We start from the raw sequence: 23784 nt of genomic DNA, 5'->3' as shown, positions 1-23784 counted from the left end.
GCGATGGGTGAATGGTAATAGATTAGGGCGAACAGAAATCTACGTCTTGACCAAAAGCAGGTTAATGGGAATAGATTAGGGCGAACAGAAATCTACGTCTTGACCAAAAGCAGGTTAATGGGAATAGATCAGGGCGAACAGAAATCTACGTCTCGATCAGCGAGAGGTTAATGGGAACAAATCAGGGCAAACAGAAATGTAAGTCGCGACCAATGACGAGTTAATGATCCTCACGTAGTCGATAGCCTAGTCGTAAGCTTTCTTCCCAGCAGTATAATTGGAAACTTGAATGTAAAGTTGACAGCTGAAATTGTAAGGGCAGATTAGGACTTGCCATTAAATGGTTGTCTGTCTTACTAACCCTCATGCAATCGATTGGTGTAAATTTTCAGTAAGCCTACTTCCTGACTTGGCAATCCAAGCTGCTCGTCAGGCATCATTTACCTGTAGTTTGACTCTTATAATCAAAGTGCTACCTCTCAACCCTTGCAGTACATTTACGTGTTTAAAATTTTCACTGTTTCTAAATATTTCATTCAGCATATATCTATTGTACTGAAGACGGATAAATAATACTCGTATAATCGACATTTTCAGCTACTTTGTAATACGTGTTTATTTTCTGTCTGTACTTTTTTTGTTTGTTTGTTTTTGCCTGACGCCATATAGGACGTAATGCAGCGATGTGTAAAATTATTCACCTTTTCAATCCAGTGACATGTTTTATTGACATTTTTCTGATTCCAGACTATTTTCTCCAGCTTTGTGGAGAGCTCTTGTAGCGAAGGAGTAAATGAAGGATAGATCTAACCTCTCCAACTCAAAAAGCTTCCCCAAAGTTGAATAAAAATGGTCTCGTCATTGGAATGGAGGAGTAAAGTGACCGTTTCGAACATTCATACCTTCAATCCGATGACGTACTTTTAAGTTTACCCTAGCAACTACTAGACATTTTATTTAAGCGAAGAGAGTCCCCTGACAGTGAATGAGTCGAGGAAAGCTGTGTCTCCTCCTGTTCCAAAAGTTTGACTAACCTCGTCAGAGGGTAGCAAACGTCATCCGATGTCAAGGACTAAGATGTCAAGCTTAGGAGAGTACTTTATCTGAGAAGGAATTAATGAAAGCTCTGTCAAACCCATCAACTTCAAGAAAGTTCTCTAGCAGAATAAAAAATTTAGATATAATAAATACAGTAAAAATGACAGCACAGTACTGAAGGTATTAAATGGCAGTTTCGCTGATCCACACGTCAAGATGAATGTTAAAATATAGCTAGACACGAAGACCAGACAGCCAAAAATGAATAATCTCCATGCCACCTTGTCCTCTGTCATCATCATTCTGCTCTGTCTCCAACTCACACCATTCTCTTCTCATTTCTCTCAGTCTCATGCTATATCTCCCCCTCCACATCCTCCCTTTCACCACAGCCACATTCACTCTCCAGTCTGTCATTCTCCTGTCTCTCTACATGGCGTCAAGCGATGCAGATTATTCCAGGAACATGTTTTACTTGCAGAATAGGAGTACTAGTTGTTTATATACTTAATAAACTACTTCAAGGTCAAATCCTATGTTCTTGATTGTGGCTTATTTTTCCAGGCATATTTTAAAAGTATGGAAAACTGAAATTCAAATTGTTTGTATTTTTTTTTTTTTTTTATGTGTTCGACTCTGGGCATAGGCTTCACAGCCTGCTATCAAGGCCCAACAGTCCTCCTACATACCATACACCTCTTCATGTCACCACTTCGGCGCTAACACCCACCGTCCATATTGAATACATGCCAGGGCTGTCTCATACAGGACTGGTGTGTTGGTATTAGCGGGGGTATTTTTACGACATGTCGGCGGGTCTTCTGGTAGATCAGTAAAGCCTGATTTAATGAAATTCAAATCCTTAAACTGTTCCCTGCCCCAGCGGGGATTTGAACCTGGGTCCATTAGAACGGCAGGCCACGTCTCTACCGATTGAGCCACGCCTCCCCCATGAATCACATCGCTGTCAGTTCCATACGCCTTCGAGTGCGGCTGAACTTTCTAGCCAGTGTAATGCATCTGCATATCTCCAAGACTGACGCAGATACGAGTACAGCGGATGTAAACACACGTAAAGCCACATATACCCTACACAGTGCCGTGGCGGTTTTTGTATTTTATTCATACTTTCTGAAAATGATTGTATTTTTCTTAGGAGACATTTTTAATCAAAGGTATTAGATATACCGTAGACTTCAATAATCCCTTTGACACTAGGGTACTCTCGTAAGCTGAATCTAATAGTCTGACATTGGTAAGTATACTGTAGATAAAAATAACATGTATGGCTAATCTCAGCAGTACGATGGCGTTTCTATTTTATTCTTGCTATCTCCAGACGATTTCATTAAGTTAGGAAGAGGCTTTTTGAACTGGAGGGGTATGATATAGTCTTCACTAATCTCATCTTTACAAAACTTCTTTAACAAGTTAAATAAAATCGTCTGGAGGCAACAAGAATAAACAACACATTAAGTAACCGTGTTCAAGGGGATAACTTTTTAGGCTGCTTATCTCCGAGGTCGATGTAGTTAGAACTGATATACGTCAGCGTGGTAGGGGTTGTGTTGTAATATGGAGATTACGGAACACCTCTCCATTGGTGATTTATCCTGTTGTCTGTCGTTGTTGTAAGCATGTTGGCACTAAAAATGTGTAGATAAAATAAAAGAGATTATCAGGGTGTTATAAGCATAATAAATCGCCAAGAAAAAGATGCCACGATGCCTACAGTCCCACTCAGCATACGGCCCTGATTTGCCTATTCTCTGTATTTTTTTTTTTATTTACGTAATTTTTTTTTTTTTTTTTGCTATTAGAATCGTAATAAATCAGAAACTTATTTATTTATTTATTTATTTTGTCTGTTGATGTTAGGTTCACAGTAAATCACAGAAATATTTTAATTTTCCCTTCCATTCCGTATAGTCTTTTTTAGCCCTTCCTGCTCTTACCAGACGATTTTATTCAACTTAGTAAAAATCTCCCGTACTATAATCTTTTTTCCTCTAACTTGGCCCAGATTTTAGTCCTTTTGCAGCTTATTTCACGCAGCTCAGTGGAAGAAAAAGATGATACTGGGGTTCTGTCTTCTTGCCGTAGCATTTCCTCGTGACAGACATCGTATTTTAGAACTAATGTACGAGAATTTTAACACCTCAGCATTCATGATGGAAAGATGTCAGTTGTAGGCCAAGTCTGTTTAAAAAGTACATCAGGGTTTATTAAGGCACGATCCAACCTCACCAGTTTGAATAGCCTCTCTTACTCTGAATTAAATTAGGAAAAGTCCCAGGATTCAGTGCTGTTTTTTTCTGACTGATAGTATTGTTTGTTCCTAAAAAGTTATGCACACACACACACACACACACACACACACACACACACACACACACACACACACACACACACACACACACACACACCGAGTTTCCGTATGTGTGTTAATCTGACTGGGTGACATATATATAGCCCATTACCTCCAACATAAGTACAACCTCCACCTCTTGGATACCACTGTCACACCACACCACATCACACCACCATACATTACCATCACCACTTCTACCATCACCATTTACGTACACAGCACACCCACAAATCACATTTATACCCTTTACGCAAGTCCACCATTTCCACAGTGCACACCACCAGCACACCACACCAGCACCACCACCACCACACTCACATGGACATACCGCTTCTACTACATTTACTTGCCACCACCACACTTACATACTACCACCAGACCATCACCACCTTCACCACACTTTACGTACCACCACCATCACCACACTTACCACTTCCACCACATTTACATACGAGCATCACCTTCACCACACTTACCACCATCACACCAGCACCACCTCCACCACACTTACATATCACCACCACACCAGCACCACCTTCACCACCATGACCACCACGGCTGCACAGCACACCCACACACTACATTCACAGCATCTACAAAGGACCACCACAGCCATTACCAGTACCACACCACCACCACCACCACCACTTCCACTCCATCACACTTACTCATCACCTCTGCTACCATTACGCCATACTCACCACGTTCATTGCATCTGCACATTATCACTACAACTATGATCACCGTTGCCACAGTTAACACCAACACCACCACTATAACTACGCAACACACCCATACACCACATTCACCGTATCTACCCAGCACCACCACAGCTATCACCACCACCACCACCACCACCATAACTGCACAATACACCCATACACGACATTCACCACATCTACACAATACATCACATCTATCACGATTACCACCACCACCATAACTACACAGCAAACCCATACATCAAATTCACCACATCTACACAGCACCATCACAGCTGAGCACCATTTCCAACACTTCTCTCCTGTTTGCCCTCACTGCGGTAACCCAAGAGCCACCGACAAGGTCGCATCCTCCTTGGTTTAGAAAGCTCAGTGCCACATCTCAGCAGTTTATTTTTATTTATTTATTAATCCTGCGAAGCACGATGGTGTTTTCGGCACCTCGCTTTATATCTGTATGGATGATTCAGCCTGTGAGTGTAATTCACCGGGTCGATCAGGAGGATCTCGTGATGGTCGTGATCGTCAGCTTTTTACCCTCCGAGAAGAGAGCTGAGAACTCATTTAGTCTGATCTAGGGGCAAGGCTGTGACCTTCAGACACGCACACACTCATCCCCTTGCTCAAGGGGGACAGTAACCACCCGCTTCGTCAGTGAAACTTTTCGCAACCAGAGCAAGGCGCGAACCTCCGTCTGCCAGATGGCAGACGCACGCGCGCTTTAACTCCTTCATGGCTAGTTCGTGGATCTGAATGAAATATTACTGGGAAGGTCAGCACCCTTACCAAAAAAAAAAAAAAAAAAAAAAAAAAAATCAGTAGTGAATGGAGGGCAGATATGGCTTTGATATTTAAGTACATGTACACTCGCACCAGAAAATATCGGTCCAGAATATCTGCTAAATATTATGACAAACGGAACAAAGGAAACTGGAAATTGCGGCTCTGTCCTCCCACATGCAGGAATCGCACACGATAGATGACTGTTAAATCAGATACCACTTGTGTCCTTCATAATGAGGAGGAAATGGCCTAAATGTTAAAATATATACAGGTATTAACGGGCTGTCACTGCCACATGGTCGAATAATTCCGGACGGCATCGGACCCACAGTGCACCGATACTTTCTGGGGCGAGTGAACAATGGACTCCCATCCGTAATGCGATATTTGGGTAGCGTGACTCCCCCCCTCCCCCATGATTCTTGGTGGTCAGCCCTCATTTCAAAAATTAAGACGTTCAGAAATAGAGGAAAGAGGATACATGGATTTCAACGAAATCAGCATACACACCGCAGGACTGGGTTTGCAGTTTCCATGCTTTCTTTGTATTCACAGGAAGAAATTGCAGATTTTTATTTATTTATTTATTATATGTTTATTTACATACTCGTGTATTATTCTGTACATGGAACGTTACGTTTCAGGCTTCTGTGACTCACTTTTGGCCGAATAATGTCATTTTGTGTCAGCGGGAAAAGAGTACTGCTGTCCCGAACTTTGGAAGGTTAATGATACCTGCTTTAACAGGTTCCTATGACTCACTCTCAGCCGAATGCAGTCAGTGAGTGTTAACTGTAATAGAATGTAGAGTTGTCCCGATCTTGAATTATAATCTTTCTTTTTTCAGTGTGAACAGTGTTCATGTTTAAAGACAAGAGCAACATAAAAGAGAACATTAATACGTAATCTGGAAAATACTGAACTAAAGAAGACGTACTAGCAAGCATCCTAAACCAGTAAAACGTCACACAGGACAGAACTGGAATCACATTTACCCTCGTGGCATATTGATAACTAAACTTACAATATCTGTCTATCTATATATCTATCCATCTATCTGTCTATATATATATGGGGTTATGAGAAAGGTAAAAACTCTAGTTATGGAAAGAGTGCTGAGGATTGTAATGAATGGTGAAGGGCGGAGTATCGCTAGTCCGTTGTATGCAGATAATGCTGTGTTGTTTTATAATAATGAACAAGATCTTTGCAGTCTGGTGCGCAAGTCTGTCGATCAGTATCAGCGTCGTGCCTTGGAAGTAAATGTAGATAAGAGTAAAGTGAAGTTTGTTGAGATAACTGATACCCGGTCAGATGTTCTGATGAATGGAGACCCAAATCGATGAGGGAGATATAGACCTGATTGCAGTGATGGAGAAGAAAGATAAATGTACAAAGGAAGTGGAAAGTAAAGTACCATAGGGGAAAGAAAATGTCTATACTCTTTGCAGTTTAACACGGCACACAGTTTCGTCCTTTTGCGGCTCATTTCACGTAATTCAGTGGCAGAGAGAACAGTACAGCTGTTTCCTTTCCATAACCCTTCGTGACTAGCATCATATTCCGTTGTTCATGTACTATTTAAACCCAGTATTCTAGATGGTGAGATGGCGATTTTAGGCCAAGTTAGAGTAAAACTGAGTATAGTGCTATGAATACCTTGATATGAAACAGGGATCTGAGTGTGACAGCTCCAAGAGGATTATTGATGTCTGCATTAACGTATGGGTGTAAGAATTTGGTGCTGCACGAAAACGAGTAGTCAGGAGTTAGAGCTATGGAGATGGGTTTATTGAGAAACGTGTGTGGCGTGCGGAGAGTGGATGGGATAAGAAATAAGTGGATTCGTGAGAGAGGTGGAGTAAGGAGGCCTGTCGACAAGAGAACTAAAGAAAGTATGCCTATGTGGTTTAGTCATCAGGAGGGATTGGGTGTAATCGGGATGGTAGAACTGGTATATATGAGTGAGTTTGAGGGTGAAAGAAGGCGTAGTAGACCAAAACGATTGATATAGTAGAGTTAATGAATGTGAGAAAGCGAGACATGGAGGCTGATGAGGCTAGGGAGCTGACTAGGGATCGAGCTGGTCGGATGAATTTCGTACGGAGTTTATGAAGAAGGTTTGACATCCCCTGTTAGACACTTTCATTACAGTCGTCGGATTAACTCTGTCTGTTAGATAATGCTTATGAAGCGCATAAGTGTGGATGGTTAAGCAGGATTCCGGGGGCTTGAATGGTGAGTGGATGAGTGTGTAGCCCGCTTTCATCGGGCATGCGGTTGGTTAGTTCTTCCCCTATCATGGTTTTCTTTCTCCTCTCTGTCAGGTGCCTACCTCACCCCATCTGTGGGGGGGGGGAGAAGGAGGCGGGTTGATGATGATGATGATTAGGACGACGACTCATATGGGGAGCTGGGTCACACTGTATCTTTACCGGTATATCTTATCATGCACTTCATCATATTACTGACAACGTAATCCTTAATACGAAATCTTTATGTGTAGCGGTCCACCTCCACATCATAAACATGCTTTCAAGAGGTGTGGACGTGAGTAAGCATTGTCTAGTACATTCGCTCAAGGTCATATTTTTCTGTCTTTACATTTTGAAACAGTGGACGAAGCGTTTGACAATGCAATAACATTACCTGAGTGTGTATAAACAGCTGTTTTATCAATACATCATGGAGACGTAACTAAATGTATAACATATGGGATACATTGTATATTTAGAAATATTTTCCTGAGGGGAAAAACGCGAACGGCGCTACATTTAGTCTGAAACCATCGATCACACGGTTTATTTATTTTTTGCCCAGTTTACAGTTTATCAGAAAATAAGAAGACTCCTAATGTGTTTAACAGAAGGCGATGCGTAAACAGTGCTCCACTAGAAACTCACGTGGTGGTATCTTGTGTGTTTTAGGGACAGCTCAGTATGCTGGTGTGAGCATGGGTGTGGCAGTGGGATGTAGGATATGAAAAAAATGACGCAGGACAAACATTAATAACGCTGACTGAGCCGTTCCCACAGTATACACAAGAAATAGTCCGGCGGAGTGGAAGAGAAGCATTATAGAGGCTATAAACTACCTTATATTGTGAAGCTGGATGAAAAGCTTAAAACACTGCAACTCACACTTTTCACCAATCTTATATTGCATTTTGTTGTAACAAATCTGACATGAACACGCTCTCTCTCTCTCTCTCTCTCTCTCTCTCTCTCTCTCTCTCTCTCTCTCTCTCGGTTACTGTATCAGAACTTACGAAAATTTAACTGCATTACATGAAGCTTCAGTTAGTGTATTAAGTGCAAGAATAAAATCTAAATAAAGCTGTGTATGTGTGTGTATGTGCGTTTGTTCATTTCTTCCGAGGACGGTAATAAATATCGACCCAATTCTTTTTGCATTACGTCGGAATAAACACAGGGAGCGTCAGACGAATGCTAAACAAAATTTTTGGCGATCACGCGCAACACACCAGCGTGAAATTGTCGAAAACAGCGACGCGCGAAAATGTTTGTGTGCGTTTATTCGTTTCTTTCACGAGAACAGTAATAGATATCGACCTAATTCTTTTTGCATTAGGTCAGGATAAGTCCAGGGAGTATCACCATTGTACCCTCCCCCCAGAAAACAAAAAAAAATGGCTATTGCGCGCGACGCGACGATGCGAAATTGGCACGAATCGCGACACAGGATAATTTGCGAAAACAATTTTTTCGACTTTTTGGTAAGAATTGGTCATTGTTGGCTCAATAACGATACGGAAACAAAGATAACGGTATTTGCAAACACTCATTGAATGAAAGGCTATTAGTCAGTCCCGCAATTACTTGCGGGCAAGCACAAGTGGGCAAATAAGGAAGAAGTGTGTCAACTTGTAAAATGTCTCTGATCAAATACACCGTGAAGTCATACTTTCCTAAGTAACTGTTCCATCATATCACGATAGTTCACAAGTCAGTGTTTGTAATAAGTTATTACTGCACTTCCTTATGACAGTACCTGAGAATCCCTCATTTTACCATCGTGTTCCTCTTACCTCGCTGTCTCCTCCCCCTTGCTTTCATCCCCCCTTAGTACTAAGTTTCCCTATCCCTCCATACCCCACCCCCACCCAAATTCTCACCCCTACTCACAGACTGTTTTTCCATTGTTCTATACACCATATTTTCTTTTGTGAGCACACTCTTTTTCTTCCTATAACCCATTAAGAATATCTGTATGAAGCATATGTGTATACAGTGTTATATAGTTTGTGTGCTATATACTAGTAATACACACACACACACACACACACACACACACACACACACACACACAGATGATGCAAAAATACAAAGGAGAATTACTAACACAGACTCTTGTAAAGAGCTACAAGAAGAATTAAATAAACTTCATGAATGGAGTAGTACATGGCAAATGGAATTCAATGTGGACAAGTGTCATGTAATCAAGTTTGGTAAAAGTGGAAAAAGACCTGATTGGGATTATAAGTTAGGAAATAAAACCCTATACACATCAGAAAGAGAGAAAGACCTAGGTGTGATTATCAATAACAGACTATCTCCGGCTGACCACATCAGCGAGAAGGTACGGAACATGTATACACTGCTTGCAAATATGAGAATAGCATTCACATACATAAATGAAGACATGCTAAGAAGGATAATAACATCATTCATTAGACCAACCCTGGAATATGCATCAGTAGTCTGGAGTCCTCATCTCAAAAAGCATATAGAGAAGATTGAAAAAGTTCAAAGGGCCGCAACAAGATGGATACCAAGCTTAAGGGACCTAAGCTACGAAGAAAGACTAAATAAACTGAACCTACCAACACTACAGGAGAGAAGGAAAAGAGGTGACATGATAATGCTATATAAGTGCATATCAGGAAAGGAGAAAACAGACATAAATGATTACTTAACATATGGAGAAGCAGCAGCAAGAGGACACTGCAAAAAACTGCATAAGAAGAGAGGTGATAAAGACGTAAGGAAATTCAGTTTCCCAAACAGAGCAATTGATCAATGGAATGCACTACCGAATGATATAGTGTGTGTCAAAACAATTCACAAATTTAAGGATATGTACGATAAATATGGTTTAAGACACGGGACAGTACGAGCTTGACTCATTCCTGTAAAGATACAATTAGGTAAGAACAATTAGGTAAGAACACACACACACACACACACACACACACACACACACACACACACACACACATATATATATATATATATATATTTGACAGGTGTTGTTCGGTGCGATCAGCTTTCGACGTGAGGTCTAACACAGGTCGATTTTATTCTGGACCACGCCATTCCTCTCCCTCCTTTCCTGGTTTGTGTGTGTGTGTGTGTGTGTGTGTGTATTTGTTTGTTTTGGGATCTGCCTCTCGAACCATAACGTGGATAAGACCACAGAAGTATCACAGGCCTTTACAATTTTCTCCTGGCTTCGAGGCGGAGGTCAGAGGCTCAGAGCCAGTTTTGTAGATGGAGACCGAGGCTAGTCCCCAACTCCATATCTGCTGTTCACCATTTTATGGCAGGTTCCACATTCGGTGCTATTGGTATATCCCTTTCGCCACCATTATTATCATTTTGTTCTTGCTACCACCAGACCATTTTATTCAGCATGGTAGTTAAGGTGTTAATGAAGGCTGTATGTAACTCCTCTACTTTGAAAATTATCTCCGTTGCCGAACGAAAACGTCTGGAAATAATAGTTTTGAAATGAAATAATAAGTCTCCTAATTTAAATGCTGACGATGCTAACCAACGAAGCCTTCACTCCTCTATTTAAGTCTCCACATTCACCGTTGGGAGCGAACACGAATCATTAATTTGTGTTTTATTAGAACGGTTACCACTGAATCCACAGTAAGCTCCATAAAACCATTAACATGAGCATTATTAGAAAGGTTACCATGGAGTACTTAGTGAGCTCCATACGTCTCCAATAAAGATTACCATGTCGGCGAGTCCAAGAACCATAAATATGAGCGTCACTACATTTCTTTTTCCCACCTGACAAAGATTTATAACCCCCTTCAGTGCAGTTGATCGCTAAGTGCAGTGAGACTGGGAGGTTGATTTGACTATAAACCAAGGTGACTCATTCCTGGCTTACACCTAACGCTTGTCGAATTTCATACAACCATGACATTTGTATCAACTTGTGCGTGCGGCCAAGTTCTGTCATATGAAAACAGACCGACTATAAAACGCTTATCTTGGAATCCTTAGTGAGCCTCATACCTTCCCACTGAAACGTTGGTTATGTTTTTCACTGACTTGACGGCCGCGTTCAAACTGAGTGCGCGAGAGTGTGAGCAAGACCGTAATTTTTGATGGCTAAGGCATTTCCTGTTGTTGCACCCCCAGGCTCTTCTGGACGTGAATCCGTCGACTGCAGGATACTGGCCACCTGAACCTATCGCTCCCAGTTGAAGGATCGTCTGTGCTCTGAGTGTTCAAATGAATATGTTGTGGTGTGGGAGATAAGATTAGTGCATCCCACATTACAAAGCGTAGTCAGCACATGCATGGGACCCCCCCCCCGCCCCCACACAAACACGCGTTATACCCCTGACCACTTCGTGCACACAATCTCAATCCACACATACAGACGCGCCAGTAATAATAATAATAATAATATTAATAATAATAATAATAGTAGTAGTAGTAGTAGTCGTCGTAGTAGTAGTAGTAACAACAAGAACCGTACTCACCACAACCCTTCTATACACCTCCTCAGCAAACTTAAGATCCGAGAAGGCAGCCTCAGTCGGGAAGGTGTATTTCTGCAGCCACTCCAGCAGCTCGAGGTCCAGTTTGAGGCCGCTGTTGGGGAACTGTGCCGCGTGGATGTGCGTGTCTATCAGCCCGGGCATCAGGAACTGGCTGTGGAGAGATAGAAGGGTGGATAGATGCAGTAGATACATAAATATACCAACAGACAGATAGAGATTGACAGACGGACGTAGATAGAGGTAACTTTATACAGATAGAGTTAATGACTGACAGATAATCATAGATATATAGGTAGATACAAATAGACACTGACTGATTGGGATACCGTAGACAGATAGACTGATACATCGACTGACTGATTGATAGACACCATAGATAGACAGGTAGACTGATAGATTAAGCGATTAACAGATAGACTGTTAGATGGACAGATAGAAAGATAGGTGGACGTATGCTGCCGATGGATGAAGTGGGTATATGGACAGAGGGATAGGTGGATAGATGAAGCAGGGTAATGTACCGATGAAATTCGTCCATCTGTCAATCTAAACATGAAGAATTGGCAAAGGATAGACTGATGGATGAGTAAACAGATGGAGAAAAATGGAACGTACGAACAGAAGGGATTTGTATCAAACTTATTTTGATAAGTTGAGAATCACCCAAGAGTGTGTCCTATTGTTTTTGATAGACCAAAGTTCAGAGTCTTATGGCAAGGTCTGCTTAAACAGGTTTCATTTGTTGTAGACTAAACTTAATGGGAAGGTGCGGGTTAAAATTATTAAAAATAAATTAAATTTGCTAACAGTCTGTCAAAAGTCAGAGTCACAAGGAGAGATCAAAGTCCAAGGTGACGACAGAATCAACACCAACAATTCTGATCTGATTTGAAGCAAAGGTGGTGGATGGGGTAGGAGTTAGGGGAGAATGAAATAATTCGATTTTGAGAGTTATCTGCCTAAGGTTAAGGTCGCAGGGAAAAATCAAATATTCGGCCATTAGATCAGTTGATGGAAGCACTCACAAAGTGCTTCTTGTATATACTTTAGGACTGATCCCTCACGCAGCACGGTTCAGTCAAGACTGTATCAAAATCTCTCAGTTCGGACTCTCTCCCAGACTAATAAATCTTCCAAAGGTAACAGTAAAATAAAATGTACGTCATCAGAGTGAAGTAATTACCTTTGCTTTCCCTAAAGGGAGAGGAAATAATGACATTAAAAATCGCTTAACTCTTTGATTGTTGGGAATTACGTCGGCTGACCAAAATTGTCTGGCGTTGGCCTAAGCAGATTTCCTAAGTGTACTAGTAGCAGGGAACTGGTTATTTTAGGTGGTTGGTGAAGCCTGGGATTTCCCTCACTTAAAAATAAATAAATAAAAATAGTGTGATGTTAAACTGAATACCCAAATATACCGACTGCACATGTAGGGTTAAGGGTTACTGTAGTAGTAGTAGTAGTGGTGGTGGTTTTGGTTTTTGCTTCCTAGAGTCGGTTTTGATTCTTGCTTCCTAGAGTCGGTTTTGATTCTTGCTTCCTAGAGTCGGTTTTGGTACCTGCTTCCTAGAGTCGGTTTTGGTACCTGCTTCCTAGAGTCGGTTTTGATTCATACTTCCTTGAGTCGGGTTTCATTTGTTCGATTTAGGGGAACCGTTTATAAATTATGAAGGTTTGTGAGTGCTATATAATGATTTGCGAATATCATACAGGTGCCAACCCACATCAGGCGTGTGCAGACCGGCCACTACAATATATAAATGCATATAGCCTACTTCGAACAGTCTCTCCTAAGCCGAATGAGAGAGAGAGAGAGAGAGAAAGAGAGAGGCGTAATTATATTCTTGTATGTTACAGGTCAATACTATTTTTAAAAAATAAAAATTTTCACATGAGATTATTAAGGTATATAATTATAATATGTGCAATAAATCATCCCCCCTCCCCACCACACACACGTACCTGCTAGTAAGGAAAGTGACGGCCGAATCTGGGAAGCCATACTGCTCCTGTAGCTCCCCCAACATACTCTTGTCGTCTACGAACTCTATCTGTGAGGGGGGTCGAGAGAAAGATGAAACGCACATCATCATCATCATCATCATCATCATCTCAGTGGAACCACGAACCAGATAAGCATGGATGCCACAGGTACAGTCACCAGCAATACTGTAATTTCTGTCCACCCTCTCTCTCTGTCCTGCGCTGAGAGGAAATAACTTTTTTGTTTTTGTTTGCCTATCGACCATTGGGATCAAAGCCCCTGGTCATTAAGGCCGTATATATATATATATATATATATATATATATATATATATATATATATACACACACACACACACACACACACACACACACTTCCATGCATATATACAGACACACTTTCATGCACACGTACATGTAAATATAATAATTTTTATTTTATTTTTATTTTTTATTTTTTTATTTTTTCTTGGTTTTACATTGTTTAGACCTTATAAAGAAAAACCTAATCTAGAGACCCTAAAACTAATCACCTGACAGACAAATCGCTAACCTATACTAAATCCTACAGAGACAAATAGCTAACCCTACACTAATGGTAAAAATACCTCGACTAACAGAACACCATCGACTGCAGATATGTAATGCCTTTCTACATTACATACCTGCACTCATCACCTGCTGACCGTCAGTCGAGGCACAACCTGATATTGAGGATATCAATATAAGAAAGGGAACCAGGCGAGTCAGGAACAGTTCCACATACGTCAGCTGTCGGCCCTAATTAGGACAACTTTATCAAGATGGTATAATGTATTTACCTAATATGTACAAAAAGTGATGAACCTCGCCCAACAGACCACCATCGACTGCAAGTGCCCAATACCTCTCTATATTGCACACTTGCACTCATCAGCTGGTGACTGTCAGTCGAGGAACGGGGTTTAATGTAGGGGACATCAATATTAGAAATAGATCAGTGGGAGAAGGAACTATTTCAAATACAGGATGGTCCATATATAACTCTCCTCCTTCACTCCGTTCGGCGATTTCTTGTGTGTTGCGGGGACGGCGCTGTCAGCGTTATCAGAGTCATCCCTGCATCATTTATGCATTGCTTACTCCCCGTGCCTCACCCATGCCATTATCAATGTCCTACGTGTATCATTTATTTATTTTTTACTCCCACTGCCACGCCCACACCAGGAGACTGAGCCGTCCCCGCAGCACAAGATACCGCCCAAAGCGAAACCACTATTAGTAGTAGCAATAGTAGTAGTAGTAGTAGTTGCAACCCCAGGCTCATATTGACGTGAATCAGGTCGACTGCAGGCTGTTGTCCTTTCCTGCAGCCTGCGATACTCTTTTGGAAGGATAGGGTGGGAGTCGAGGGACGTTTGTACTGCATAACCAGGCAGGGAAGTTAACCGCCCATATCAGTGCCACCGCATGAAGGCGTCCCTCACCAACACTCGTCTGGAGGTAGCAAGAATGAATAAGGAGGTTAATGATGCACTCAAACTGTCTCTCTCTCTCTCTCTCTCTCTCTCTTACCTTTGATCCCACCACGCCAATGACCTTTTCGGGCATAATAAGCATTGGGTCGTCCCTGGTGGAGTGAACTAGAGTCCCCACGAAAACCTGAAAAGAAAACCTAACGTGAGAGAGAGAGAACTTTATGCCTCCTGTGGACCCGACTGTGCGGAAATATTAGGAGATACTTATATGTATGGGTAACAACTTCTTTATATCAGTAAAATCCTAATAATTTGCAGTGACAGCCAATATACTTCGTCTATGAATGATTCCTTAGTGATGTAGGTATTAGAAACCCATGTTCAACCGTCTCTTGTGGGTCCTTTTTTTCCATCACTCTTTTTAGGAACTCTGTCCTTGGGCTGTAGGGGTTTACAAGATCATGAAGTGACACTGTGAGACAATACTGTATTATTTCCCTCTCACTGTTTCCTTCCTAGGTCAGTCCCCCTAACACATTTGCTTATGGGTATGTCACGACTGTGGATAACAAGTGACTTTCAGCCGCTGGCATCTAAACGAAACAATTATCTTTATATGGGTACAGGTATTTTTGTACTCTTTAAAGCAAATAACACCCACGCAAAATGCGCTTGCGAAGATAAGCAACTTATTGCACTTAAAGAGGTTGATCAACAGCTTTATTCCGACGTTAGACAGAGGGAAGTGAGAGGAAAAGAACACTGGGGAGGAGAGCATTTAGAAGTGGCAGCAACAATAAGTAAGGAAATGGGCCTTTCCTTCATACATATAGATCAAGAGTTCTCAAATGCGAGGGAATCCCTCAAGGAGAGAAATTAGGACACTGGGGTGTGGCTATATAAATAAGATCAAAATAGCCAAAGTAGCCTTTATGATGTCTTGCTGGTTACAGATTTGATATATTTTATGGTTAAATAGTTTTTGGCTTTTACTTTGATCTTTTTAAGACTTTAAGAGGAAGGTCGGAATTTTGGTCCTCTTATCATGCTACTTGAAAGTATAAAATCCTTAATATATTTCCAAATCTCTGTAAAAAAATCTCATTAATTTCGCTAGATGTCTTACTATTACACGTTAAAAGGTACCACTAAAGTGAGGTAAGTAGTTTTAGAATCCAGAATTATCTAAAATGACTCCCAAAGATGAAGAATTCCTCCCTTTGGGGGTGGAAGGGGAATCATCAAAGATTTTCCGGCGAAAGTGGGGAATGACTAGGAAAATTCTGGGAACCTCTGATATAGGTAAATATAATATATATATTTTTTTTTTTATGCGAGGAAGAAGGAACCAAAGGCCATGAACCCGCAGTAACAGTTCCCTCCAAGAGAAAAACAAAATACAATAGAGAGCCAAATTCAAGATCCGATCATTTTGAGATGCCTGCGTTTGAAAGACTGGAGATCATAGGCAGCAGGAAATACAGATAGAGGGAGACAGTTCCAGAGCTGACCTGTTGCATAAATGAAAGACTGGGAGTAACGGTTAACTCTTGCATTAGAGAGTTGGACAGAAAAGGGATGAGAGTTTGCTGCCAGACGGGTGCTACGCGCCTGTCGTAGAGGTGGAGGAATGCAAGCAGACAGTTCAGAGGAGCAGTGACCATTAAAGTAGCGATAGAAAAGAGATAAAGATGCAACAGTGCGGCGAAGAGACAGAGGTTGAAGGGAGTCAGTAAGAGGAGGAGAGTTAATGAGACGAAAAGCCTTTGACTCCACCCTATTGAGAAGAGCTGTATGTGGGGAGCCTCCCCACACATGAGAGTTGTACTCCACACAGGGGCAGATAAAACCCCTGTATAGAGTCAACAATTGAGCAGGGGTAAAGAAAGAGCGGAGTCGGCTTAGCACACCCAATCTCTTGGAAGCAGATTTTACAAGAGATGTAATATGATCTTTCCAAGATAAGTCCCGAGTAAATGAAACCCCAAGCATGTTCAAGGATGATGCAGGATTAAGCTGAATATTAATAAACATTAATGGGTATACCTGTGGAAGATTTTGTCGGGTTGATAGGTGTAAGAACTGAGTCTTAGATGCATTAAAGACAACCATATTATTTTTACCCCAGTCAGAGATACGAGCCAAGTCAGACATTAGGTGTGCCATAGCCTCATCCCTTGTTTCTTGAAGTAACTGTTGAGATGGGCGTTGCGGGAACCGAATGGAAAGGTGAAGGGTGGAGTCATCAGCGTATGAGTGGATAGGGTTAGATGTACAGCTTAGAAGATCATTGATGAATAAAAGGAAGAGAGTTGGTGATAGGACAGAGCCCTGAGGAACACCACTGTTGATAGATCTAGGAGAAGAACGATGGCCGTCTACAACAGCGGCTATAGAACGACCAGAAAGGAAGCTAGCGATGAAGGCACAGATAGAAGGATAGAAACCGTAGGAGGGCAGTTTGGAAATTAAAGATTTATGCCAGACTCGATCGAAAGCCTTTGAGATGTCAAGTGCAATGGCAAAGCTTTCGCCAAAGTCCCGAAAGGAGGATGACCAGGAGTCTGAAAGGTAGAGAAGATCGCCAGTGGAGCGTCCCTGACGGAACCCATACTGACGATCGGAAAGAAGGTTGTGATAGGAAAGATGCCTTAAAATTTTTCTATTAAGAATTGACTTGAAAACTTTTGAAATACAGGACGTTAAAGCAGTTGGACGATAGTTGGAGGGTTGGGAGTGGTCACCCTTCTTTGGGACTGGCTGAATGAGAGCAAACTTCCAGCAAGAAGGAAAGGTACAAGTTGACAGACAAAGGCAAAAGAGTTTGCCTAGGCAGGGTGTAAGCACAGAAGCACAGTTCTTGAGAACAACAGGAGGGACCCCATCAGGCCCATATGCCTTGTTAGTACTGAGGCCAGTGATGGCAGAAAATACATCAACTGAAGAAATTTTAATGTCAGCCATGAGGAAGTCAGAGGGGAGAAGTGATGGAGGAACAGCACCGGAATCGTCTAAGGTGGAATTGGAGGAGAAAGTCTTTGCGAAGAGATCTGCTTTATCAGTAGAAGAAATAGCTACAGAACCATCAGAGTAGAAAAGAGGAGGGAAGGATGATGAGGTAAAGTTGTTAGAAAGATTTTTGGCAAGGTGCCAGAAGGAGCGGGAAGAATTCGAGTTGGAGAGTTGAGAGCATTTAGTATGGATGAAATTATTTTTAGTAGAGCGAAAAACAGACTTAGCACGATTCCGGGCAGAAACGTAAAGATGATGTGATTCAGGGGTGGGTTGGCTCCGGTACCTTTTGTAGGCCTTCTCCTTGTTGCGGACAGCATTAGAACAAGCGTGATTAAACCAAGGCTTTCTTGCGTTAGTCAAAGGATATGAGAAAGGAATGTATGCTTCCATGCCCGAGAGAATAACCTCCGTAATGCACAAGGCACACTCAGATGGCTCACGGCCATGGAAGCAATAATCATTCCAGGGAAAATCAAAGAAGTACTGCCTGAGGGCCTCCCAGTTCATGCGGCTCCAAATGCCACAGACGACAAGTTTCCCTGGAGGGTCCACAGGCCGCACTGGAGTGATAGGACAGGTTAAGGTAATAAGGTTGTGATCGGAGGAGCCCAACGGAGAGAAAAGATTAACAGAGTAAGCAGAAGGATTAGTTGTGAGGAAGAGGTCAAGTATGTTGGAGCTCTCCCCAAGGCGATCAGGGATACAGGTAGGGTGCTGTACAAGCTGCTCTAGGTCATTAAGGATAGAAAAGATGTAGGCTTGTTCACCAGGTGGATCCGTGAAAGGAGAGGAGAGCCAAAGGTGGTGGTGAACATTGAAATCTCCAAGAATGGAGATTTCAGAGAAAGGAGAAATGGACAGAATGTGTTCCATCGTAGAAGTAAGATAGTCGAAGAATTTTTGATAGTCAGTAGAATTAGGGGATAAGTAAACAGCTCCACTCTCGCCGTAAAATAACGATAGTCATAAAACTAGAAAACACCCGGAGACCACATACATTATTGTTTTCCATATTTACTGCTACATACATTTATAACATTATGTCAAAGCTATTTTCACAGGATATGTATTTTAAATATGATGTGATGCTACGAAAATTAACAGCGTCGATATTTTCAACCCCCTTTCAGCTCGAAACTCGCAGCTAGGCAGTTGTTACAGGATGGCCGTGACGGAACGAACTGCACTCTACCTTGACATTTGGCGAGAACAGCATGCCTTTCGCCGTAACGCTTGTTGCCACCCTTTCACACTCGTTCCTGTTCATCATGGTTCACTCAGGTCTGTCACTTCGCAGATCTGTTGGCATGAGGAGAGGTATGTTTAAGGTCCTTTCAGTAGCCATGTTGTTGTTATATGTCTTTGCAATGGCTCCTATATTCATTTCATCCTAAGTTGGTCTAAAATTGATATCCAATTATCAACAAATTAGTTGTTGCATAACCTCGATCTGCCTGGGTGAATAGACCCATTAACCACAGGTAATATATTGCTTTTGTGGACCATCCTACAGGTACAGTACAAAACATACACCGTGTAGGGATCCGACACTCCCTTGTGGTAGGCAGTTCCTCACCAGAGTCCTTCCCACGGCGAGGTGCAGAGAAGTATGTTGAGGTCTGGCCCTCAGGTGGCCGCTTCAGCAGCTCACCCCAAGTGCACAGCACCACCTAGTATAGGCTCCTCGTCAACGCCCCAACTAGTTAGCAAAACTCGGTAACATCTAGTCGCTTTAATTACTCCCATGGAGGGGTGGGGGGTCCGAGGCTAGGCTACCGCCATGCAGGACGCTCATGGGTAGATGACCAGCCTACTTCCTTCGGTACGTGATCGAAAAGCCTCCAGTAGCCTCTTGGGAATCGAACCTGTGTAAGGCTGTTACTCAGACTGGGGCGTGAAGTCCATCATAGCCAAGGCGCCTAGCGTGTCAATCAGCTGTAATCAGTTAACTCCACTTTCGCCGAGTTAGATCAGTATTCGACTTGGTGTAACTCCGCTCCAACTAGATTAACAATTTGCATGTTATACAGTACCGTATTATTTTCTTGTATATTATCTTTATCTCTTTGTTGATTTAGGTATATCTTTTGCATATTAATACTTAAACATTCTTTGGTATCTTAAATATTCCTTTATATATGAGTAACGACTAATGTGTCATATACATTAGCGATGGTTCGAATATTCGCCTTCACATACAAGAAAACATTAGCTTACCAGATACAGAAGTAGATATTAATGGAAAAGTGCTAGGGAGCATCATTAACCAACAAGACTACGGGATTGTCTACCTACCTATCTGTCCGTCTATCTGTACATATCTATTTATGTCTGTTTGTCTGTCTGTCTGTCAGTCAATCAGTCAATCAATCAATCTCGCATTAATTAATCATTTCCTACTCCCACCGCCATACCTACGCCCACGCCAACTGCCTGAGCCATCCCCGCAAGACATACGATACCGTCAGGAGAATTTTGAGTGGAGCGCTGTTTAGGGACCACCCTATATTAAAGTGAACTAGGCAAAATAAATCGCAAACAAGGATGCGTTAAGAAATCTACTAAGCTGACGAGAATACGGACAAAGACTTTGGATCGTAATGTTGTCAGTTGAGGACACCTGCATGGCACACTTATTCGTGACTAGTATATTTGTTTGAGCTACGTTAACCTACAGGGTGGGCCGAAAATAGCGCTGTACTATAGTAGCCGCAGCGAGAAATGAACGCTGTGGTGGGGCAGCCGGTCATCCGGGGATTCCCCCACCTAAGCCATATCCACATGTCACCGACCATCGGCCACCGCTGCAGCCCCGCTCCATGATCCTTACCCTGTGTCTCTGGCTTTCTCTTTCTCTCTCGGTTTTTATATAAACTGGTGTATTTCCGAAACTAATTATGAAATTATTATGACTTTTGTTCCACACCACCTTTGAGGTAAAAATCAAGGAGAGTTTTCTGTATAAAGGTTTCCCCCCCCTCCTAAATGTGGCATATGAGCGGGGGAGTGCGGCCTTGCCGATACCTCCGCCTGACCTATAATTATACACTCGCCAGAACTGACCTGCCCTCAGACAAGGGGGGGGAAACCTTTATACAGAAAACTCTCCTTGATTTTTACCTCAGTGGTGGTGTGGAACAAAAGTCATAATAATTTCATAATTAGTTTCGGAAATACAGCAGTTTATATAGAAACTGAGAGAGAAAGAGAAAGGCAGAGACACAGGGTAAGGATCATGGAGCGGGGCTGCAGCGGTGGCCGGTGGTCGGTGACATCCTACCTCTATGGTCGGTGACATGTAGATATGGCTACAGTGGGGGAATCCCCGGATGACCGGCTGCCCCACCACAGCGTTCATTTCTCGCTGCGGCTACTATAGAAACTCATATTTCGTCTTTTTGCAGCTTATTTCACATTGCACAGTGACAGAAAAAAAGACATTTACAACGGCTGTACATCATTTCCACAGCAGCTCTTCATGACTAGTTCCACATTTCAGTGCTAATCTGTTTTTGCAACTCGGCATTCAAGATGGAGAGATGGCAATTTTAGGCCATGTTGGAATAAAACGAGTGTAGATGTCGGTCCTAAGTTGAATAATGTCGTCTGTTGATAGCAACAACAACAAAACAAGTTATGGGATTGACGGGATTAAAGCGTTCATATCATAGGCCTATACTGGACCTTCTAGCACCGTTGCATGATGCTCATTCCCGAAGATAACAATGTAACTGCTAATCCTGCTTTAATTCCTTCAGAAACAGGAATCCAAGGCTAGGATAACCATAGTCTAGTATATTTAAGGATAAAAGAAGCCAAAAATAGCAAAATTTTGGTCACCTCACCAATTTTTTAAAAATGAAATCTAGGTATCCCCTAAGCGTGAGAAGTTTCTGTGAAAGCTTTGTGCCTGTACGACACTTTTTTGTCCCTTTATTTATGACCGGATGCCCTAATCCCATGACGGCCACAATCGAACTGCCTCCGTGTCACCTGTCCTCTGTCACTCTAGTATCCATCTCACACTCCCTTCTCTCATACAGCTCTCCACCACATCCTTCCTCATCCTTGGTCTTCGCCTCCCCTCCATCTCACTCACATGCACTCTTCTAGGCAATATCTCATTCTTCATCCCCACCACGTGGCTAAATTTTCCTAATGCTTTCAGTGTCATCCACATCAACACTACAACGCTCTTTCACTTCCTTATTTGTCTGTCTGGCCCCAAGTAGCTTCACATATTCATTTCCACTGCTGTCACTTTTAACTTATGTGCTTTCAAAGGGGTTCATGCATCACATCCATACACAGTACTCATATAGTGAGTTTTTTTTTTTTTAATACTTCCATACTTCTTATTCCTTATCATTCAAGCAGCATTTTTTTTTATCTTCAGTATTACCGTCCACAAGCATTATTTCTAAATTTTGCATTTCAGATAAAACTGAAAGAAAAATGAGAATGGATGTGGAGAGCAGTGACAAGACAGCCAGTATCACAGCTGTTAACTATCTTAAAGCTGATAACATGTGACAGAAAGGGAGATATTGTATATACTTGTCTTATCGGTGGACATCCAGGTCGCTGATATCAGATAAGGAAGTGGAGGAAGAGGAGGGGGAGGAGGAGAAGAGGAGGAGGAAGAGTAGAAGAAAGGAAATAAAGCGTAGGATTAACGTCCCGAGGATCACTAAGGCTTTTGCTAAGTTTCATTCCTTTCTTAGAATACGACTTGCAATAGTCAATGCTACACCCAGCTCCCAAATTGCACTGCTGGGTGAAGAGAGACAAGAGGGAAACAGACGGAGCGGTGCATACTTACTTGTTGTTGTTCTGCTTCGAGGAATTATGAATTATATTATCACCACACCTATGCTGGCCAACCTATAATGCCTTTGTATAGCGGGGTGTGTTACTCCCGCCCTGCTGCACCACATTCCTGCCCATCCCATTCACCCTAATCTTTTCCCACCTACCTCGCATTAAACTTTTACATAGAAGTCTCATGCCGCCCTTCATACAACGCCCATCTTGACGGTGTAGTCATCTCGCCATGGCCCACCACCATCCTATCCCACCCAATAATTCCTGTCCATCCACATATCCATCCCACCCGTTTGTCCCCCGAAGTGATGAATATCATACCAGTAACTGACTCAAATACCAGCTGATCTACATCGTCCATTTTCGGAGAGTATATGGTACTTCCCCGTTGTGCCTCACCACTTGCCATCTTCCCAGGCCATCCCGCCCAATCCCTAAAGACCTGACTTGGCATATCTCAAAAGCCATCGTAGCGTTAAGACTTAATTTTATCACACGCTTAAATTCACAAAACCTCAAACTTTCTGCAATGAAATAAATCGCTCTAATATAGATGTAAAGGGACAAACGCTTACGCACACTCACATTATCTGAAACTCCCTGCACTGAAAAAAATCGCTCTAATGGATGTAAAGGGACGTAAAGGGAAATATAAGAACGGTAATACCTCAGAAGCCATTGCAATAGCAGGTCTAATTTTTTTCATACATCTTGACACATGATCTGAACTGATCTTTATTAACCCAAATTGATCCGATGGGCCCGAGGTTACCTGACAGGACCTACATTAATTGAAATAATGCTGAGCTGACCTACCTGAGT

General features: G+C 42.2%; 1 protein-coding gene across 1 annotated transcript in view; it reads right to left on the bottom strand.

Annotated features, from left to right (window-relative positions):
• The window catches only part of LOC145415581 (guanine deaminase-like), an 89350-nt gene extending 65979 nt beyond the window's left edge, over nt 1–23371 (bottom strand). Inside the window, exons 1-4 of the mRNA XM_080284802.1 lie at nt 23252–23371; nt 15221–15307; nt 13646–13734; nt 11663–11834 (exon numbers count right to left, since the gene is read on the bottom strand). Of these exons, the coding sequence (XP_080140928.1) occupies nt 11663–11834; nt 13646–13734; nt 15221–15307; nt 23252–23371 (468 nt within the window). The remainder of the gene's footprint in view (nt 1–11662; nt 11835–13645; nt 13735–15220; nt 15308–23251) is intronic.
• Nucleotides 23372–23784: the final 413 nt, after the last annotated feature.

The sequence above is a fragment of the Coenobita brevimanus genome, chromosome 103 (genome assembly GCF_032717465.1).
Source record: "Coenobita brevimanus isolate Jiangsu-jjx chromosome 103, ASM3271746v2, whole genome shotgun sequence".
Taxonomy (NCBI): domain Eukaryota; kingdom Metazoa; phylum Arthropoda; class Malacostraca; order Decapoda; family Coenobitidae; genus Coenobita; species Coenobita brevimanus.
This window is presented reverse-complemented; position numbering and strand designations above follow the sequence as displayed.